Source organism: Salmo salar, chromosome ssa01 (genome assembly GCF_905237065.1).
Source record: "Salmo salar chromosome ssa01, Ssal_v3.1, whole genome shotgun sequence".
Classification (NCBI taxonomy): domain Eukaryota; kingdom Metazoa; phylum Chordata; class Actinopteri; order Salmoniformes; family Salmonidae; genus Salmo; species Salmo salar.
This window is the reverse complement of record NC_059442.1, coordinates 128,482,538-128,504,845: the sequence shown is the minus strand read 5'-3', so window position 1 is coordinate 128,504,845 and position 22,308 is coordinate 128,482,538. Positions and strand designations below refer to the sequence as shown.

The following is a 22,308-nucleotide window of genomic DNA, read 5'->3' as shown; positions in this document are numbered from 1 at the left end:
GACTCACGAATTTCAGAAGAAAGTCTTTGTTTCTGGCCATTTTGAGCCTGTAATCGAACCCACAAATGCTGATGCTCCAGATACTCAACTAGTCTAAATAAGGCCAGTTTTATTGCTTCTTTAAGCAGAACAACAGTTTTCAGCTGTGCTAACATAATTACAAAAGGGTTTTCTAATGATCAATTAGCCTTTTAAAATTATAAACTTGGATTAGCTAACACAACGTGCTATTGGAACACAGGAGTGATGGTTGCTGATAATGGGCCTCTGTACACCTATGTAGATATTCCATTAAAAATAATTTCCAGCTACAATAGTTATTTACAACATTAACAATGTCTACACTGTATTTCTGATCAATTTGATGTTATTTTAATAGACAGAAATGTGCTTTTCTTTCAAAAACAAGGACATTTCTAAGTGACCCCAAACTTTTGAACAGTAGCGTATGTAAATGTTAAATTCAATTTTTTTATTTATTTTTTATACATTTGCTAACATTTCTAAAAAACTATTTTTGCTTTTTCATTATGGAGTATTGTGTGTCGATTGATGAGGGGGGAAAAACGATTTAATCAATTTTAGAATAAGGATGTAACGTAACATAATGTGGAAAAATTCCAGGGGTCTGGATACTTTCCTAATGCACTGTATAGTCAATGTCTTGTAAATAATACTGGCAAGGAATTCATTGTAATTCTACTGTATTCATTAGCTTCCTTTCAACTCATTGTTTCTCTTTTAGCCCTGAGGGATAATAAAACCTCTTTCAGCTGTCCAAATTTTACACATCTCCTCTCAGGTGGCCTCGAATAATAACACTCACACTCACAGCTGCACTGCCAGAGCCAGCTGCTGCACAGAGCTGTAGAAGCAGGTGATTGGCCTTATTTGGAGCTAGCCTGGGTCACGTGACCACAAAATGGTGGAAGCTGTTAGCTTTTTGTAAGCTGAGCATCTCTACCAAGAGCCTGGGAGGAAGAGAGAAAAAGTGTGAGATACAGCTGAAATACATCCATGCACTAAGACAGAGAAGGACAGAGATTCCTGTGCCCCAGTAGTGGTGAGTAGATGGATTTAATGTGATACAAAATAAACAAAAAGGAGAAGAGAGAGACGTATTTATTTTCTAGAGACAGGAAGAGAGAAGGGAGAGGGAGGGGCTGCTGTCATCAGCACTGTGGTCCTGTACTGCACTATGTATGAGGTGGCTCAGCATCCTCCCTGGAGCAAAGCAGCTGATGCTGAACTTGTTATACCTATCGTATGCATGCACACGCGTGTGTCTGTGTGTGTGATTCAGCATCAGCAGTAGCTTATGTAATTCATCATTGCTGTTCAGAAATCAGCTATTCTGATCAGCGGTTTTTCTTTTTGTCGCATTTGCTAATGGAATCAGATTTGTCTTCTCCCATCTGAAAAGGAAACCAGGATCATTTTAATGTGCGTGAGTGCACGTGGTTTACTTACACCTGTGCCCAATCTGTGCTCGAGTAAGCGTGTGGACATTCGAGTCAGCAGATGAGAGATGGAGGAGGAGAGAGAGAGAGAGAGAGAGAGAGAGAGAGAGAGAGAGAGAAGGGGCTGCTGATGATGTAACAGCCTTACCCTCTTCCCTCTCCCCATCCATCTCTCCACCTCCTGCTAGAAGAGATGGATTATTCACAGCGGAGGAAGAGAGATCTGATGACCTTTATCCTCAACACTCCTCCCACTGCCCTCCCTCCCTCTGCTGTGGTCATTGAAATCATCCCGGCAGCGATGATAGAGAAACAGTCCTGACAGTGTGCCTGTAGGAAATGGCTTGCGCGTGACTGTGTACTGTACAATACTGCCAACTGAGTTCAATCATTTGTGTGTGTGTGTGTGTGTGTGTGTGTGTGTGTGTGTGTGTGTGTGTGTGTGTGTGTGTGTGTGTATGAACAGACTAACACAAAACACAGTCAGGCTCTCACTGGTACACTGTATCTAGTCCTAGATTAGGGAGTGTTGTGTATGATGATTCTCCACAGCAATGTAGAGGTTGAAGGGGGATTGTGTCTGTGTAAACTGTCTGTTAAAGTTAAAATTCTATTCTTTCCTTGTGGTGCAAAGCGCATGCAAATGCGCCACCACACACACGCGCACGCACACACACTTGCCTCTCCTGTGTTTATTGGGTCTGTATTCAGTGTGTCACTTGTCTGCTATGTGTTGTCTTAATGTCCCCCTGGGTGATGAAGGGATGGACCTGGCGTCTCACAGTAAGACGAGCTCCGAGGGGGCCGAGGGCAGACCAGGTGAGCCTCAATAACACCGGCAACTCCGTATGGGATGACAGGTTGTTATACCATCATTACTCTGCGGCTACAGAACTACAGAACTACAGAACTAAGCTGTCAGTTAATTAGACACACTCACATTCACATGCAGCACCATGATGAGGTTAGTTACTCATACAGACATTAACTCATTCATAATACATACACATAAGCTACGCACAGCTATATCTTGTTAAGGTCCAAATGTTCATCTTTAGCACAGGTTGGTAGCATTTAAGAGGACTAGCCAAATAACTAGCCAAAATGCCATAACCCTACAAACCATAAGAGACAGAGAAAAAAATAATATATATGTACATATATATATAGTTTTCTCTCTTTGTCTCCATATATATATATATATACTGCTCAAAAACATAAAGGGAACACTTAAACAACACAATGTAACTCCAAGTCAATCACATTTCTGTGAAATCAAACTGTCCACTTAGGAAGCAACACTGATTGACAATAAATTTCACATGCTGTTGTGCAAATGGAATAGACAACAGGTGGAAATTATAGGCAATAAGCAAGACACCCCCAATAAAGGAGTGGTTCAGCAGGTGGTGACCACAGACCACTTCTCAGTTCCTATGCTTCCTGGCTGATGTTTTGGTCACTTTTGAATGCTGGCGGTGCTTTCACTCTAGTGGTAGCATGAGACGGAGTCTACAACCCACACAAGTGGCTCAGGTAGTGCAGCTCATCCAGGATGGCACATCAATGCGAGCTGTGGCAAGAAGGTTTGCTGTGTCTGTCAGCGTAGTGTCCAGAGCATGGAGGCGCTACCAGGAGACAGGCCAGTACATCAGGAGACGTGGAGGAGGCCGTAGGAGGGCAACAACCCAGCAGCAGGACCGCTACCTCTGCCTTTGTGCAAGGAGGAGCAGGAGGAGCACTGCCAGAGCCCTGCAAAATGACCTCCAGAAGGCCACAAATGTGCATGTGTCTGCTCAAACGGTCAGAAACAGACTCCATGAGGGTGGTATGAGAGCCCGACATCCACAGGTGGGGGTTGTGCTTACAGCCCAACACCATGCAGGACGTTTGGCATTTGCCAGAGAACACCAAGATTGGCAAATTCGCCACTGGCGCCCTGTGCTCTTCACAGATGAAAGCAGGTTCACACTGAGCACGTGACAGACGTGACAGAGTCTGGAGACGCCGTGGAGAACGTTCTGCTGCCTGCAACATCCTCCAGCATGACCGGTTTGGCAGTGGGTCAGTCATGGTGTGGGGTGGCATTTCTTTGGGGGGCCGCACAGCGCTCACCAGAGGTAGCCTGACTGCCATTAGGTACCGAGATGAGATCCTCAGACCCCTTGTGAGACCATATGCTGGTGCGGTTGGCCCTGGGTTCCTCCTAATGCAAGACAATGCTAGACCTCATGTGGCTGGAGTGTGTCAGCAGTTCCTGCAAGAGGAAGGCATTGATGCTATGGACTGGCTCGCCCGTTCCCCAGACCTGAATCCAATTGAGCACATCTGGGACATTATGTCTCGCTCCATCCACCAACGCCACGTTGCACCACAGACTGTCCAGGAGTTGGCGGATGCTTTAGTCCAGGTCTGGGAGGAGATCCCTCAGGAGACCATCCGCCACCTCATCAGGAGCATGCCCAGGCATTGTAGGGAGGTCATACAGGTACGTGGAGGCCACACACACTACTGAGCCTCATTTTGACTTGTTTTAAGGACATTATGTCAAAGTTGGATCAGCCTGTAGTGTGGTTTTCCACTTTAATTTTGAGTGTGACTCCAAATCCAGACCTCCATGGGTTGATAAATTGGATTTCCATTGATTATTTTTGTGTGATTTTGTTGTCAGCACATTCAACTATGTAAAGAAAAAAGTATTTAATAAGATTATTTCATTTATTCAGATCTAGGATGTGTTGTTTAAGTGTTCCCTTTATTTTTTTGAGCAGTTATATATATATATATATATATATATATATATATATATATATATATATATATATATATATATATATATATATATATATATATATATGGAGCCTTCTAACATTTCCACTGACTCCTCCCCTTCCCTCCCTCTAGCCCCTCCCAATTCGCTGCCCCTGCAGGGTGCTCCAGGTGGCCCGTCCCAGAGGAAGAAGCTCTCTGCCCCGTGTATCAGCCTCTCATTGGACCAGAGCGAGGACGACGTCCTAGAGACGCCCGACGACCTTGACATTAACGTGGACGACCTGGACACGCCCGACGACGCAGACTATCTGGACTACACCGACAATGAGCTGGACTGGGAGGGTTAGTCAGTCTAGGACCTCCATACTCAACTGGCGGACCGCGGTCCGGATCTGAATCCAGAAAGGGGTCAATACGGACCGTGGGTCCCGACCACTCACTTTTTCATTTTTTTACTCGGTTGGGCTTCGACCCTGGTATCATATTAACACACATAATACATGCAAAATGTGTAGAATTACGGGAAATTAGCTTTAAAATTGAAACATTTTCTCTCCGCCAACAAGAGGGGTGTGAACAGTTTGGGGTCGCATTGGTTGCGAGGTGAAGGTTTGTTACTACGTTGATAAATGACCAAATCCATCCAGACCTTTGCCACATAGGACATTTGTGTCACCGGACGTTCTCAAATAGTACTTGAGTACCCCTGGTCTAGGAGTACGTCCCAAATGGAACCCTTTAGTGCACTACAGTAGGGCTATTTCAAACACAGACTAATATACTAAATAACACGCCACTTGGAAGCTGGAAGTTCAATGAAAATGTTATTCCTTATACCTAATTTCTCTGTAATCATATTTTTGTTGTGCAGATTATAAATCGATTTATAGTGCATCTGGATTTTCTGATAGCTGTGTTTCTGCCTTTTGCCCCAAACCAGAACCCCCAACAGCCAATCGTACAGCGGAGAAGGAGCCGTGCGAGCCGATCCCCACATGTAGCACGGAGGAGGAGCGTCAGGATGGGAAGCTGTGGAGGGCCGTGGTCATTGGAGAGCAGGAACACCGCATCAACATGAAGATCATCGAGCCCTACCAGAGAGTTATCTCCCATGGAGGTACAGGACAGTTCTGGTCGTTGTTCTGTGTTTTATACCTTTGTTTTATTTTATAGACCTTGTCTTGCCTCTTTTTTCTCTTGATGGCGTCTTCCATACAAAATATATTTTAATCTCATAGAACGTAATAGGGCTTAATTGCAGGATAAAAAATGTAGAGGGCTAATCAGACACACAGATGGCAGATGACAGAGAAAAAGAAACAAACAGAGAAAGGAAACAGCCAAACACTGCACTCCAGCACCAAGCCTCGACAGGGCACTCTTATAAACTGTTGTGGTGTGGGTCATATGTGAATATTTCTTTACAAGTTTTGTGTTTCCTTCATCAGGGTACTATGGAAATGGAGTGAACGCCATCCTAGTGTTTGCGGCGTGTTTCCTTCCTGACAGTGACAGTGAGGACTACCATGAAGTCATGGAGCATCTCTTCCTGTGAGTTACACCTAGAATCCTCCTCACCCTCAGAGCTACTGACTTGAATCTATTTCCTGGTCTGAACCCTACACCTTACACCTGACAAATACACCTTTCATTGAAAAGTTCTTAAAGGATATATTGCATTTATAGTTCTTAAGTCTGTCTGTATTTCCCCCCCAAAATCCCTTAACCCTGTGAGACCCATCATTGTATAAATGCAACTTTTCCTAAATTGCATCCTGTACCATTCCTAAACTAAAAAATAATGTCAGACACTATATAGTGCATCTTCTTAGACCCAGATGCGCAGTACCAGTCAAAAGTTTGGACACACATACTCATTCAAGGGTTTTTCTTTATTTTTACTATTTTCTACATTGTATATAATAATAGTGAAGACATCAAAACTATGAAATAACACATATGGAAACATGAAGTAACCAAAAAAGTGTTAAACAGATCAAAATATATTTTATATTTGAGAATCTTCAAAGTAGCCACCCTTTGCCTTGATAACAGCTTTGCACACTTGACATTCTCTCAACCAGCTTCACCTGGCCATAAGACTGCTAATTAGTTCATTAATGGTTACCCAGACTATCAGCACTGACTCTATGCACACTCACAAAGACTGTATAAACACTACTTATAAACTGGGTGGTTCGAGCCCTGAATGCTGATTGGCTGACAGCCATGGTATATCAGACAGTATAGCATGGGTATGACAAAACATTTATTTTTTGGGGATTTGTGATATATGGCCAATATATCATGGCTAAGGACTGTGTCCTAGCACTCCGTGTTGCTTCGTGCATAAGAACAGCCCTTAGCCGTGGTATATTGGCCATATACCACACCCCCCATGCTTTATTTCTTAAATACACACTCACACGATACTGACACACTCACACAAAGGCCACACACACATTCCCATGCACTATATATGCATACGCACACAAGCACACATGCTGCTGCTGATACTCTGTTATTTATTTTACTCTTATTATTATCCATCCTAATGCCTAGTCACTTTACCCTGCCTTCATGTTCATATCTCCCTCAAATACCTCGTACCTCTACATATTGATCTGATAATTGTACTCCCTGTATATAGCTCCATTCTTGTGCATTTTATTGCTCGTGGTACTATTTTTCTTTTTATTATAACTTTTTTTAAACTTCTTCAGGATCGGTGGGTCCCCCACAGGACGGTTGAGTTAACGTAAGCTAATGCGATTAGCATGAGATTGTAAGTAAGAAGAAAATTTCCCAGGACATAGACATATCTGATATTGGCAGAAAGCTTCAATTCTTGTTAATCTAACTGCACTGTCCAATTTACAGTAGCTATTACAGTGAAAGAATAGCATACTATTGTTTGAGGAGAGTGCACAGTTATGAACTTGAAAAGTTATTAATAAACCAATTAGGCACATTTGGGCAGTCTTGATACAAAATTTTGAACAGAAATGCAATGGTTCATTGGATCTGTCTGAAACTTTGCACATACACTGCAAAGTTTCAGTTTGTTTTCTTTGTATTTTCTTTTACCAGATCTAATGTGTTATATTCTACTACATTCATTTCACATTTCCACAAACTTCAAAGTGTTTCCTTTCAAATGGTATCAAGAATATGCATATCCTTGCTTCAGGGCCTGAGCTACGGGCAGTTAGATTTAGATATGTCATTTTAGGCAGAAACAAAAAGGGTCCAATCCTTATTATTAACTCTGCATCGTTGGGAAGGGCTTGTAAGTAAGCATTTCACGATTAAGTCTACACCCGTTGCATGTGACAAATAACATTTGAGATCAGAATACTGCCATTGACGACCATCTATTTTATAGTAAAGTAGTAAGACAGGTTACCTATCGAAACGAAGCCAGAAAGGACAACCAAATATTACTAAAAGTAAGTTAGATGTTCCCCAAACATAGAAAACCCACAACATTGCTGATCCTTTCAAAAAATTATGTTCTTGACAACAAAATAGAAACATTTGAATCGGTCGAGTTGATCAATTCGTTTTTTTATGCCATTAGACAGTGTAAATGCTTTTCATCCAACACACATTTTTCCTAACATTGAAGCCCAATGTTGCATTTTTGCAACGTTTCCAGAAAATGTCAAATAAATAAATAATATATTATTTTCATAATCAGAGGCCTATTACAAGTATTTCTGAAGGGTAATATGTTGTTCCTCATTTGGATCTATGCCTGGGTCTCAGGGTTAAATGGCAATAAGGTTCTAATCTAACACATGTAGCGCAATCATTCACCATCTTCTCTTTACCTTTCACCTGTACACGTTTTAAATCATACACTAGGTTCATGATTGACGTGTTCCTCCCCTACTGTATATCCCACCTTCAGGTATGTGATCAGCACGTTGGAGCTGATGGTGGCAGAAGACTACATGATCATCTACTTGAACGGAGCCACGCCCCACAGGAGGATGCCTGGACTGGGCTGGCTCAAGAAGTGTTACCAGATGATTGACAGGAGGTCATTTGACATATGGTTGATTTATGGATGAGTTGATGGATTTTTTTTTTGTATGGAAAATGTTTAAGGGGGGGGGGGGATAGTCAGGCCCACAGGATAATATGTGAAAAGATTTACGTGTACTTATTTCCCATGTGGTCAACTGTAATAACATCGTAGCATGCCACATCACACAAACGTACTCAATATAAGAATGTTGATGAATGTTTGGTTTCAGGCTCAGGAAGAATTTGAAATCCTTCATCATCGTCCACCCGTCCTGGTTTATACGGACCATACTAGCCCTCACTCGGCCCTTCATCAGGTAAACACACACATGAATTACTCTGTTCTAAGTAAAGAAATCTCGGAGCGCATTTCATTACACAGGGATTGAAATGTAGCATACATGACCGTAATTTATTGTTGATCAGTCTCTCACATCGCTGTGGAGAAATTTTTGCCCACTCTTGCATGCAGAACTGCTTTGACTCAGTAACATTTCTGGGTTTTCAAGCATGAACTGCTCGTTTCAAGTCCTGCCTCAACATCTCAATTGGGATTAGGTCTGGACTTTGACGAGGCCATTCCAAAACTTCAAATTTGTTGCTTTTTTACAAAATTTTCATATAGACCTGATTGTGTTTTGGATCATTGTCTTGCTGCATGACTTCAGCTTCAGATCACAGACGGATGGCTTGGGTCCCATTATGTCTGTCGGAAACCAAACACTGCATTTCACAGTAAGAACCCTAAATCAATGGTCAAGCATGGTGGTGGTAGTGTGATGCTTTGGGGATGCTTTGCTGTCTCAGGACCTGGACGACTTGCCTTAATAGATCAGAGAATTCTACAGGAGATTGTCAGGCCATCCGTCTGTGAGCTGAAGCTGAATGACAATGACACACAATCAAGTCTACATGAAACTGCTTTTTTGTTGTTGTTGGAATGGCCTAGTCAAAGTCCAGACCTAATCCCATTTGAGATGTTGTGGCAGGACTTGAAACGAGCAGTTCATGCTTGAAAACCCACAAACTTCGCTGAGTTAAAGCAGTTCTGCCTGGAAGAGCGGGCCATAAGTCCTCCACAGCGACCTGAGAGACTGATCAACAGCTACAGGAAGCGTGTGGTTGGAGTCATTGCAGCTAAAGATGGCACAACCAGTCAGTGTAAGGGGGCAATTACTTTTTTTCACAAAGGGGCATTGGATGTTGTATAACTTTGTTAATGAAATAAATGAAGTAAGTATGTAATTGTTGTGTTATTTGTTTACTCAGGTTCCCTTTATTTAATATCAGGTTTTGGTTGAAGGTCTGATAACATCCAGTATCAAAAATATGCGAAAGTAGAGAAAATTAGAAAGTGGTCAAATACTTTTTCACAGCACTGTATATGTGTTTTGTCACAGCACCAAGTTTAGCAATAAGATCAAGTATGTGAACAGCCTGGCTGAGCTGCAGGAACTCATCCCCATGGAACACGTCCACATCCCAGAGTGCATCATTAGGTGAGCCCAGTCCACACATCCCCCCCACTCCCTTTTATTTTCCTTTCATCCTCCTCTCCCCTCCTCGCCTTTCATTCCCTTCCTCTCCTCCTCTTCCATATCATTCCATTTCCCCTCCTCTCCTGTGACCTGTAACTGACTCTCAATTTATCTTCTGTTGTCAACTCTCATCCCTAGTCTGGACGAGGAGCTGAAGGAAGCAGCGGTGAGCTCAACGTAAGCATAGATTTTGTCCCTCATTACTATATGGCTGCAGAAGCAGAACCGATGTATCCCCACTTCTGCTTTCTCTTAGCCAGACTCCCATTTATCAAATGATCCTGTTTAAGATCAGAAATGCTTTTATGTTGGATGAGAGCCTACTCCACTGCTGTGGGTTTGCTCTGACCACTTTCATAATGCAATTATATGAAAATGTGATAAATGTACCTCGCAACGCATTTGTCATCCACATCAACAAACCATAGATTACGATCATATGATTAATAATGGTGATATATCACAGATGGTAAATGAGACAATTCTGAGAACGTGATGTAGAATTCCAATGAGAAACATACTCATTTGACCATATTTGGCTCTGCCTTCCTGACAAAAGACACATACATACCATCGATTCAATATGTAGCCCATGACATATTTACCACTGCACCCTAGATTCCCGTCTGACGTTTATTCTTTCTCTTCCTTCTTCTGCAGAGTGAGCAGTTTCCTCCAGGGACCCGAGCCGATGCCGGGGAGACCTGAGTGAGTAAGTAAGACCACTAAAGCTACTTGTTTAAGTGCAGTCTGAAGAGAGATGGCCTTGTCTGCCCTTCATATAAACATTCTAACAGTGCCTCCCATACGGCACCCTATTCCCTACATAGTACACTACCAGGACCTGATCAAAAGTGGGGCACTATAAAGGGGAATAGGGTGCCACGTGGGATGCATACTCTAACATTAATGCCTCTGTTCCCTTGGCGTCTCTTCCTCTGCAGAGCCAATAAAACCAACGCGAACAACTCCTAGACAAAGTGGCATTCAACAACAGTGGAAATGAATGCTCGTTTCGAAATGGAATGTCACTTTGTTCGAAAACTCATGATTGTTTCGTATGCTGGATGCAGTAAGACAGATGTACCGTAAGGTATATTCCTGTGTGTTTGTGCGACGTGGAGTCGACTATGAAGACACTCCATATTCCCTATTAGCACTCAGACGTAGATCCTATGAAGACCACTGTAAAATCCATCTACAACACCTCTGACAGACCAGAGATTAGCATGTGGGGTTTCTTAATCCTGGTCTTTGGGACCCACAGGTTGCACTGTTTTGTTTCTTCCCAGAACTAACATACCTGGTAGCACACCATGGTCTTGATGACGAGTTGAATAATCAGGTGTGTTAGTGCTGGGTTGGAACAAAAATGTGCACTCATGTAGGTTGCCCAGGACCAGTATTTAATAATCCCCACTACTAGGATACTTGACAGTAAATCCACATTACCATGATAGTTTGTGAAGAACATAATTATGATGTGGTCACTCACAGTGCAGAACACACATCCATTCTTAGCGTCAAAGTTTTAATGTTGTACTTTGGTAATAATGCATGAGAAGCAGTGAAGCACTAATATTGTCCATCTTGGATTTAGACGAGTCATTATGTCCTTGAGACGAACATCACATCAATGACGGTACGTCAAAATCAATCTGACATATCTATGACATGCTAAAACCCAGTCCCCTTAGGAAATGACCAAGTAACGCGTCTCATCGATCTTTTTTTAGATCTGAAAATCATTTGGATCTTGATGAGAGTGTTTGACAGATAAATCCCTAGATGTTTTCACTTTGAATCAATCTGACGTACAGTGGATGCCATGAGTAACCACGGAAATATAATGAATTATATTTGTGTGTAACTAAGTGAATGTGTGAAAACAAGCTATCAGTACATTGTGAGAGCGTGTCTTTTCAGATGACTGGTCCTGTGAGAGTCGTGCGTGATGTGTGTGTGTGTGTGTGTCCTGTCAGTGTGTTTCCGTCAGACATCCTACATGTTCACCATCTAGGGCTCTTGTCTCTGCACCAAACAGTATATGACCTCAGAGGAGGACAGAGAGAGAAGCGTAAAGCTCTGTAAAGCACAATATCGCGTCCTGTGTGTGTGCGTGTATCAATGCATGCTTCCTCATAGATTCTCGATGGCTCTTTGACCCAGGGGTCTTCTACATTGTGTGTAAAATGTGTTATATGATGGAACACTATATCAATAAATACAACTTTACTCCGAGCATTGCTCCTGTGCTTTTCCTTACGTTCCATCTATGCCATTGACCTTCCTATCACAACACCAGGGTCGTATTCATTAGGGCATGCAATGAAAATGAGCATTTCTTATTGAATAAGTACAGGTTGTCCCTCCCCGTTTTCTTTCCTTTGGTGCCGTATGAATACGACACATTTGTGTCTCTATTAGTGTTATCACAAATCATTTCTTCAAATTCAATTAAACTTTATTTGAATAACAACACAATATTTTCTAATCAAAAGTCAATGACTGCAAACTAATTATACAAAGACAAGTGGCAAAACCATAACTCTGAAAGTGTTAGGACTCCACTCCATCAGCGTTACAGCGTGATTTAAATTTAAAGGCAATGTCCCCGAGTTAGCAGAGACTGCATTCAGGGTAAACGCTGCATATGTCGGCTCAATCGGAAATTACCTTAACATTTATTTTGTGCAATCTGTAACGCTTCATCGGTTCCAGACTGAATAGAGCCCGTATTAAACTTCAAAACCACCACAATTACAAAGAGGATTAACACCATTATGAAACCGATTTTACGACGAATAGGATATTGTTTTAGAGGGTTCATGGTTGAAGCCACACACAAAATAAACCAAAGACACAACAAAATAAAATATACATTTCCCATAAATGTTAAAAATAACTGGTCTTCGACTAGAACATACAGTTTTGTGAATGAACAACATTTGTTTTAAACACCCCTCAGTATGAAATAGCTATTCATTCTTGTTTTAACTGAATATCAAAGGAGGACAAATAAAATGGATGCAAGCCCTGAGGGAAAGATCTAGTCAGAGAGAGAGAAAAGAAAGAGGCAGAGAGAAAAAGGAAGAAAGAGGTAGAACTGTAGAAAAAGCGTAAAATCACTCATCAGCGAAATGTATAGCTCTCATCATCGTACTCCAGCTCGTCGTCATTATCATTCCCTGGCTGTCCGTACCTGAACTTCCTGTAGACCGTTCCATCCTGACCCATGTACACAATGTCCTCATCTTCGTCCTCATCTTCCTCATCCTTATCCCCGTAGCGGTCGGTGAGATCCACCAACTGGGCCTCGCGGAAATGCCCGCTGGAACTGGCGTGCCCGGCGGATGTGGTATTATGACGCCCGCCACCCAGCTTCTCGTAGCCACGGGGGGCCGTGATGGGGTCGGGGAGGGAGGGGCTCTTGGAGCGGGAGCGTCGGATGAGGAAGACTATGGTACCCAGGCCCAGCAGCAGTAGGATGGAGGTGGTGATGAAGAGCGCCATGTTCCCGGTTGACTCCTCTTCGTCATTGCGGAAGGCCAGGTTAGTGCTGAGGACGCACTCCCCTGTAGACCGGAGAGAAAGACAACAGACATGCGATAGGGTGGTTGAATACATGAACATGATACTTCTTACTATAAACTCATTCCAGACCTGGGTTTAAATAAAATCGTTCAAATCCTTTTAGTGTTTGCTTTAACCATGGCTGGATTGCCAGATGGGTGAGGTTTGCACTTTTCTATCTGTTCCAGAGCACCAGGTAACTTCAATCAAGCACAGCTAAAGTACTTTGAATGATTTCATATAGTATTTGAACTCTGGTCTGCTTCATTCTAAGGGGTATGCTGGTCTGTATATTGGAACAGAACCCTGAGCCCACCTCTTGTCTCAGTGCAGTTGCAGCATTCCTGCTGCTGCTGCGCTGTGGAATCTCCCTCTACTGGCAGGTCGTTCTGACAGCAGAGCAGACAGCGCCCCCCGGCTGTGAGGATGGCATGGGCAGGACAAATGGTGCAGTTGTATGGACCAGGTCCGCTACAGTCCAGACAGGAACCGTCACAGTCCTCACAATCCTGGCCAGAAGACCACAAGTGGACAGGCTGTCACACAAACAGGGTGAATCTCAAAAGTATTTTCCTTGATTCCTCGACAAAGAAACAGGGGGTGAGTCTCAATTCTCTATCCTTGATTCCTTGTATCCTCTCTCCTTGCCTCCTCCTCAGAATGGTTCTCCCCTTGGACCTTCTCCAATGCATTTTGAGAAGGAGTCAAGGAGAGAAGACGTGAGGAATCAGCACACAGGCACCACCTTTAACTCCTAGCCACGCTACTTTCTATAATGCACTTGTGCAGATGTGAAAGGACAAGGTAAGTTTAAGTCAAGGGTGCAGAGCACAGGTCCTTGAGAGCCACAAACCTGCCTTTTAACTAGGGACACATTTCTACCCGGTAACGAGGTACCGTTCTCCAGCCAAACAACACTAACAACTATCGATCAAACAAGTTTAATGTAATCTGTCATTTAACACCGCACTCATTTCTGCATTGACATCAGGACGTATGTAACTTTATTTGTGACTCACTGACATCAGGGAATGTGTCATGCCTGACATGTGTGACTAACATGAAGCACATTATACAGTACAGAGATGGTGAGTGGTGAGTAATGGGTATTAGTGGTTACCTGTAGCACGGGGTATTGACCCATGTTGCAGTGGGACTCACACATTCCGTCTGACAGCGTGTAGCCCATGTGACACAAGTCACACGCCTGAGATCCTTTTCCTGGAAATATGGGACAATTACATTGTTGGGCACTTGGACTGTAGTGTAGATGGCATGACATTCCAGTGCATTGTTTTTCTTTCCTGTTGGATTTAGTTAGTCAATTTAAAAGACACAACTCAGCTAACAGATAATGTTCTGAAAACCATATGTTTCTGAGAGCTTGGTGAGAGTGTGGTTGTCCTATGGTTATTTTGCATACAACCTTCCCATAACTTTCTGGGAACGATGCAGGACAGTTGCTTGGCTTTGGAACATTCTCAACACGTTTGACAAAAACTTGACAAAAACAAAAATGTTCTTTGTATTTCATTACTTTAACAGATTTTTCTTAAAAGTTCAAACGTGGTTACGTTTAATTTCAATTTTGGTCATGTTCTAAGAACATTCTCCAAATGGTTTGACACTAGAGAATGTTGTCAAATAGTTCAGAGAATGTTCATTCTCCTGAGGGAATTTCAATCTTTCATGATAACGTTTTCTACAGGTTTCCTCATGGTTCCATTTAAAGTCATGTTCTCAGAACGTTCAGAGATTATTAAGAAACTACTTTCTTCTGTGGGAATTTCCAGCCAGGCCACACAAATCAGTATTCAACGTCCATCCATGTCTGAAGATGTCGGGAGATGACGTGGAAACCGGCCACTAGGGGCATTAGTGAACTCTGTAACTTTTAAGTAGATTATGGTTTTGCTAGGGCGTTGTGGACGGGGATGGCAGATGGGCGTAAATCATCTGCCTTTGGTTCCAAGCATCTGCCTTTGGTTCCAAGCATCTGCCTCTGGTTCCAAAGGTTGCATGTTCAAATCCAGCGATAGAAAGTTGTTTTTGAGATTTGTGTTTTAAGCCAAACCTTAACCCTTTACCTTAACCATTCAGAATGAATGCCTAACCTTAAGACTTTGGAGTAAATGCCTAAACTTAACCCTAACCTTAAAACATTTGGAGTTAATGCCTAAACATCTGTCTCTGGTGCCAAAGATTGCATGTTTGAATCCAGTGATACAAAGTTGTTTTTTAGATTTTTGGTTTTAGCCTATCCCAAACCTTAACCCTTACCTTAACCATTCAGAGTTAATGTCTAAACTTAACCTTAAAAACACTTCGAAATTTGACGTTTGGAACAACTTCAAAATGTGAAGAATGTGATCTCGGAGACTGTGAGAGCTTGTTGGGAATTTCAGTACTTTAGCATAATGTTTTCTGCAGGTTTCCTCATGGTTCTATTTAAAGTCATGTTCCCATAACATTAAGAAAACTTTCCATAAAAAAAACACAAGAAAACATTAGTAAGATTCAAAGATCACTTTAAGAATGATATTTAAAATAATATTCATTCTCAGCATCAACCAAATTCTTAAGGAGCGCTTGTTTCCTTTGAAATGGGGTCTATTTGAATAGACTAAAACTAACAGCTTTGAATGAGTTAAAAAAAAACATGGCATGCTGGCGCCATCCTGGTGGTGCAGTTGACTAATTCCATGGATACAGAACGGAAGATCAAAAGTTTGAATTTCACTGACACTGTGCCACAGTGAAAAAAAAAATGTATTCGCATGATTAATGCCTAAGCAAATACATTTTCATGTGTCCTATCTGTGCTTGGAGGTTAAAACAATTAACCCAAACTAAGCTAACAGTGTTATTGAAACATTCTCAGAACTTTATTTCATTTACATTACATTACATTACATTTACATTTAAGTCATTTAGCAGACGCTCTTATCCAGAGCGACTTACAAAATGGTGCATTCACCTTATGATATCCAGTGGAACAACCACTTTACAATAGTGCATCTAAATCTTTTAAGGGGGGGGTTAGAAGGATTACTTTATCCTATCCTAGGTATTCCTTAAAGAGGTGGGGTTTCAGGTGTCTCCGGAAGGTGGTGATTGACTCCGCTGTCCTGGCGTCGTGAGGGAGCTTGTTCCACCATTGGGGTGCCAGAGCAGCGAACAGTTTTGACTGGGCTGAGCGGGAACTGTGCTTCCTCAGAGGTAGGGGGGCCAGCAGGCCAGTGGTGGATGAACGCAGTGCCCTTGTTTGGGTGTAGGGCCTGATCAGAGCCTGAAGGTATGGAGGTGCCGTTCCCTTCACAGCTCCGTAGGCAATCACCATGGTCTTGTAGCGGATGCGAGCTTCAACTGGAAGCCAGTGGAGAGAGCGGAGGAGCGGGGTGACGTGAGAGAACTTGGGAAGGTTGAACACCAGACGGGCTGCGGCGTTCTGGATGAGTTGTAGGGGTTTAATGGCACAGGCAGGGAGCCCAGCCAACAGCGAGTTGCAGTAATCCAGACGGGAGATGACAAGTGCCTGGATTAGGACCTGCGCCGCTTCCTGTGTGAGGCAGGGTCGTACTCTGCGAATGTTGTAGAGCATGAACCTACAGGATCGGGTCACCGCCTTGATGTTAGTGGAGAACGACAGGGTGTTGTCCAGGATCACGCCAAGGTTCTTAGCACTCTGGGAGGAGGACACAAGGGAGTTGTCAACCGTGATGGCGAGATCATGGAACGGGCAGTCCTTCCCCGGGAGGAAGAGCAGCTCCGTCTTGCCGAGGTTCAGCTTGAGCTGGTGATCCGTCATCCACACTGATATGTCTGACAGACATGCAGAGATGCGATTCGCCGCCTGGTTATCAGAAGGGGGAAAGGAGAAGATTAATTGTGTGTCGTCTGCATAGCAATGATAGGAGAGACCATGTGAGGATATGACAGAGCCAAGTGACTTGGTGTATAGCGAGAATAGGAGAGGGCCTAGAACAGAGCCCTGGGGGACACCAGTGGTGAGAGCGCATGGTGCGGAGACAGATTCTCGCCACGCCACCTGGTAGGAGCGACCTGTCAGGTAGGACGCAATCCAAGCGTGGGCCGCGCCGGAGATGCCCAACTCGGAGAGGGTGGAGAGGAGGATCTGATGGTTCACAGTATCAAAGGCAGCAGATAGGTCTAGAAGGATGAGAGCAGAGGAGAGAGAGTTAGCTTTAGCAGTGCGGAGAGCCTCCGTGACACAGAGAAGAGCAGTCTCAGTTGAATGCCCAGTCTTGAAACCTGACTGATTAGGATCAAGAAGGTCATTCTGAGAGAGATAGCAGGAGAGCTGGCCAAGGACGGCACGTTCAAGAGTTTTGGAGAGAAAAGAAAGAAGGGATACTGGTCTGTAGTTGTTGACATCGGAGGGATCGAGTGTAGGTTTTTTCAGAAGGGGTGCAACTCTCGCTCTCTTGAAGACGGAAGGGACGTAGCCAGCGGTCAAGGATGAGTTGATGAGCGAGGTGAGGAAGGGGAGAAGGTCTCCGGAAATGGTCTGGAGAAGAGAGGAGGGGATAGGGTCAAGTGGGCAGGTTGTTGGGCGGCCGGCCGTCACAAGACGCGAGATTTCATCTGGAGAGAGAGGGGAGAAAGAGGTCAAAGCACAGGGTAGGGCAGTGTGAGCAGGACCAGCGGTGTCGTTTGACTTAGCAAACGAGGATCGGATATCGTCAACCTTCTTTTCAAAATGGTTGACGAAGTCATCCGCAGAGAGGGAGGAGGGGTAATTTCATTACCTTCAAATCACCTATAATTTCCATTCTCAGAACATAAATAAAACGTCCCAGGAAAGGTTTTGGGAACCATAGTGAAACATTCTCAGAACCTCCCTGCAACCTAAAAATGTACGTTCACTTCCGTTCTCAGAACGTTTTGTTTTACCGGTCAGGAAACTTATTGCTTTGTTCCCAGAACCAATGGGAAACCAAAAACGTACGTTCCCACAACTTCTAAGGAATCAAATGTGCTAGCTGGGAAATCTGTCTCGTTGTTCTCTGTTTTAGGAATAGGTCGATATTCAATCACTTGTGAATGCCAAAAACAGATCGATGTACTTTTCCCAGACCAGATTAAGGCTAATTCTGGACTAAAATGCATGCTCAATGAAAAAGCTCCATAGAAAGTGCCTTTCAGTCCTGGAATAGGCTTAATCTGGGTCCAGGTCCGGGAAACAGCCCCTTCATGATTATGGTAACAAGTATTGACTGGGTTCCAAAGTATCTTGTGATCCAACTGTGAAAAAAAGAGACTAAGACAGAGACACACACACACAGGTCTCTCGTCCTCCCTACCTGAGCAGGTTCTGCAGCTTGAGTGACAGGGCTCACAGGTGTGGTGCTGGCTGTCCTGATAGTGGCCCTGGGGACAGCTGGAGTGACAGCGTCCCTGTTTCCTCAGGTAGAGCAGTCCATCTGCACAGTTCAGACAGCCATCCGCCCTGCCCCCGGAACACTCACCGCAGCTCGGGTCACACCTCTCACACGTCCTCGAGGTCATGTTTCCATAGTGACTGTGAGACAGTGCAAGTCAGACAGGGACACCCATCATGGACGGTCTGTGTAGGTGTGTAGTGATGTGTGGATGTTTATAGGTGTTTGTGTGTGTGTGTGTGTGTGTGTGTGTGTGTGTGTGTGAGACTGACTATTTATTGGTGTGTGTGTGTATTTGTGGATGTGTCACTGTTTCTAGGTGTCTGTGTGGGAGATGTGTTTTTGTAAGACAATCACGGTACCAATATTTTCTTCTAATACACCGGATGTATGTCCTTGAAACAATTATTTTAAAATCCTACACAGTAGAAGTTATAAGGACAGGCTAATTTAGTTGCTAATGGCAGCCTGCAGTACCCTGGTCTGACTTCAATTTGAGTTACTCAATGAGAAGTGGCAGCCTGCGAGGTTACTTCCTGGAGTAGCTCAAACTGTGCATGTTATGTCTCCATGGGACACCATTTTAACTGACTTCACTTGGCTTCAATGCACTATTCAGTCTTCACATATGAAAGTATTCAGACCTCTTTTTCCACATTTTGTTACGTTACAGCCTTATTCTAAAATGTATTAAATAGATGTTTCCCCTCATCAATCTACACACAATATACCATAATGACAGAGCGAAAACAAGTTTTTCGATTTTTTCCCAAATGTATTAAAAATAAAAAATACTTTATTTGAGCTCAGGAGCATCCTGTTTCCATTGATCATCCTTGAGATGTTTCTACAACTTGATTGGAGTCCACCTGTGGTAAAATCAATTGATTGGCACACATCTATCTATATAAGGTCCGACAGTTGACAGTTCATATCACAGCAAAAACCTAAGCCATGAGTTCGAAGGAATTGTCCGTAGAGCTCAGAGACAGGATTGTGTCGAGGCACAGATCTGAGGAAGGGTACCAAAACATTTCTGCAGCATTGAAGGTCCTGAAGAACACAGTGGCCTCCATCATTCATAAATGGAAGAAGTTTGGAACCACCAAAACTCTTCCTAGAGCTGGCCGCCCGGCCACACTAAGCAATCGAGGGCGAAGGGCCTTGGTCAGGGAGGTGACCAAGAACCCGATGGTCACTCTGACAGAGCGCCAGAGTTCCTCTGTGGAGATGGGAGAACCTTCCAGGACAACCATCTCTGCAGCACTCCACCAATCAGGCCTTGATGGTAGAGTGACCAGACAGAAGCCACTCGTCAGTAAAAGACCAATGACAGCCCGTTTGGAGTTTTCCAAAAGGCATCTAAAGGGCTCTCAGACCTTGAGAAACAAGATTCTCTGGTTTGATGAAACCAAGATTGAACTCTTTGGCCTAAATGCCAAGCGTCACGTTTGGAGGAAACCTGGCATCATCCCTACGGTGAAGCATGGTGGTGGCAGCATCATGCTGTGGGGATGTTTTTCAGCAGCAGGGACTGGGAGACTAGTCAGGATCGAGGGAAAGATGAACGGAACAAAGTACAGAGAGATCCTTGATGAAAATCTGCTCCAGAGTGCACAGGACCTCAGACTGGGGGCAAAGACCACGACCGTAATCACACAGCCAAGACAACACAGGAGTGGCTTCGGGACAAGTCTCTGAATGTCCTTGAGTGGCCCAACCAGAGCCCAAACTTGAAACCGATCTAACATCTCTGGAGAGACCTGAAAATAGCTGTGCAGCGAAACTCCCCATCCAATCTGACAGAGCTTGAGACGATCTGCAGAGAAGAATGGGAGAAACTTCCCAAATACAGATGTGCCAAGATTGTAGCGTCACACCCAATAAGACTCGAGGCTGTAATCGCTGCCAAAGGTGTTTCAACAAAGTACTGAGTAAAGGGTCTGAATACTTATGTAAATGTGATATTTCAGTTTATATTTTTAAAACATTTCTAAAAACCTGTTTTTGCTTTGTCATTATGAGGTATTGTGTGTAAATTGATGAGGGAAAAAAAAAGATTTAATACATTTTAGAATAAGGCTGTAACGTAACAAAATGTGGAAAAAGTCAAGGGGTCTGAATACTTTGCGAATGCACTGTCAGTGGTGTGTCCCAATGCTTGCAGGTGTGTTTTTGGGAAACGTCCCAGCAATAAATATCAGTTTTTACCATTTGTGCGCCTTTTGTAGCCTCTTTGAGAAATTTAAACAGGGCATCAATTGAACAGCACATTAAATGTAACGGTCTCAATCACTATCTGGTCTAATTAGCATTTATCAGGCCATATGAAAGGCCATTTCAATCTCAGTCGTGAGCTCCATTGTTATTCAATGGTCTGTACCTGTTGTCTGAGGTCTCAATATATTACACAGCACAGAAGACAGTGCGCATGAACCAACACAATATGACGGATGGTCTGCCCAGACTCCATTGGTCCGATGGAGCATGGTGATACAACACTAAAACGTTGTGTTTGTGAGTTGCTGTACATGAGCCACATATACTGGAGTTAATGTTAACTGTTCATAAATTATAGAACTGTCATAAATAATATAAGTTGTTTTGGATCAAATAAAATGAATCAAATAACTATGCAACCATATCGTAACGTTATCTTCCAAAATCAAAGTGACAGCTAAATAACAACACTATAATTAAACCTTGGTTGGCAGGTGTCCACACACTCCTTGCCCTCTCTGAATAGGTGGTCCTTGCAGCTGAGACACTCGTGGCTGTGTCTGCCCATGCAGGTGAGACAGGCTGGGTGGCATCCTTCACATCTCTGGCTTGATTCCTCTTGGTAGAACCCAGTAGGACAGAAGTCCATACAGGTACCATCTGCACAAACGCACGCACACACACAAATCATTCAACATGAAATGGTGGCTCAGGCAAAATGAACAATTTCCGATCACGATGGCTGGCGTGGAAAAGTGTCTGTTTGTTAAATTTGCTACTGCTACTCATGAATTAAACATCTAAACCAGAGGTGTCAAACACAGGGTCTAATCTGGCCGGCGGGTGGTTTGAACTAACTCAATATACTTTAAAAAGACTAAAACCAAATCGAAACTGTGTAGAAATGATAATGGACCGATATTCAAACAGTTTCTTGACTGTCCAGCTTGCTAATAATTACTAGACAGTCGGGGAGCATTAAAAATTCCAAGAACGATGGATAGAAGACTATTTTTAGCAAATTTTGACGGCAAGGAAATATAACACATTATCAGTGTGGCACTCCGGACCCCAATGAAAACCGAATGCGGCCACCACGGCAAAATGAGTTCGTCACCCCTGTTCTAAACCAAAAACTACTTTCAGTGACTGTTTTTTCTCTTCTCTTCTTTTCTTAGCATTGCATTTACAGTGAGGGAAAAAAGTATTTGATCCCCTGCTAATTTTGTACGTTTGCCCACTGACAAAGAAATTATCAGTCTATAATTTTAATGGTAGGTTTATTTGAACAGTGAGAGACAGAATAACAAC

At 43.3% G+C, this 22,308-nt stretch overlaps 2 protein-coding genes across 2 annotated transcripts in view; one reads left to right on the top strand and one right to left on the bottom strand.

Moving 5' to 3' along the window:
* The first annotated feature begins 918 nt into the window (after positions 1-918).
* Positions 919-12,043, top strand: bmcc1 (BNIP2 motif-containing molecule at the C-terminal region 1). Its single transcript, NM_001139842.1, is given in 11 exon segments — positions 919-1,063; positions 2,223-2,279; positions 4,365-4,574; positions 5,173-5,349; positions 5,681-5,783; positions 8,146-8,277; positions 8,495-8,581; positions 9,665-9,763; positions 9,941-9,979; positions 10,463-10,514; positions 10,747-12,043. Coding segments are annotated over 9 exon segments (954 nt in total). The 5' UTR covers positions 919-1,063; positions 2,223-2,224; the 3' UTR covers positions 10,747-12,043.
* Positions 12,044-12,248: 205 nt separating this feature from the next.
* The window catches only part of pcsk5a (proprotein convertase subtilisin/kexin type 5a), a 41,821-nt gene continuing 31,761 nt past the window's right edge, over positions 12,249-22,308 (bottom strand). The window contains exons 33-37 of the mRNA XM_045688735.1: positions 21,480-21,657; positions 18,700-18,917; positions 14,496-14,596; positions 13,692-13,884; positions 12,249-13,377 (exon numbers count right to left, since the gene is read on the bottom strand). Coding sequence (XP_045544691.1) covers positions 12,935-13,377; positions 13,692-13,884; positions 14,496-14,596; positions 18,700-18,917; positions 21,480-21,657 — 1,133 coding nt within the window. The 3' untranslated portion in view covers positions 12,249-12,934. The remainder of the gene's footprint in view (positions 13,378-13,691; positions 13,885-14,495; positions 14,597-18,699; positions 18,918-21,479; positions 21,658-22,308) is intronic.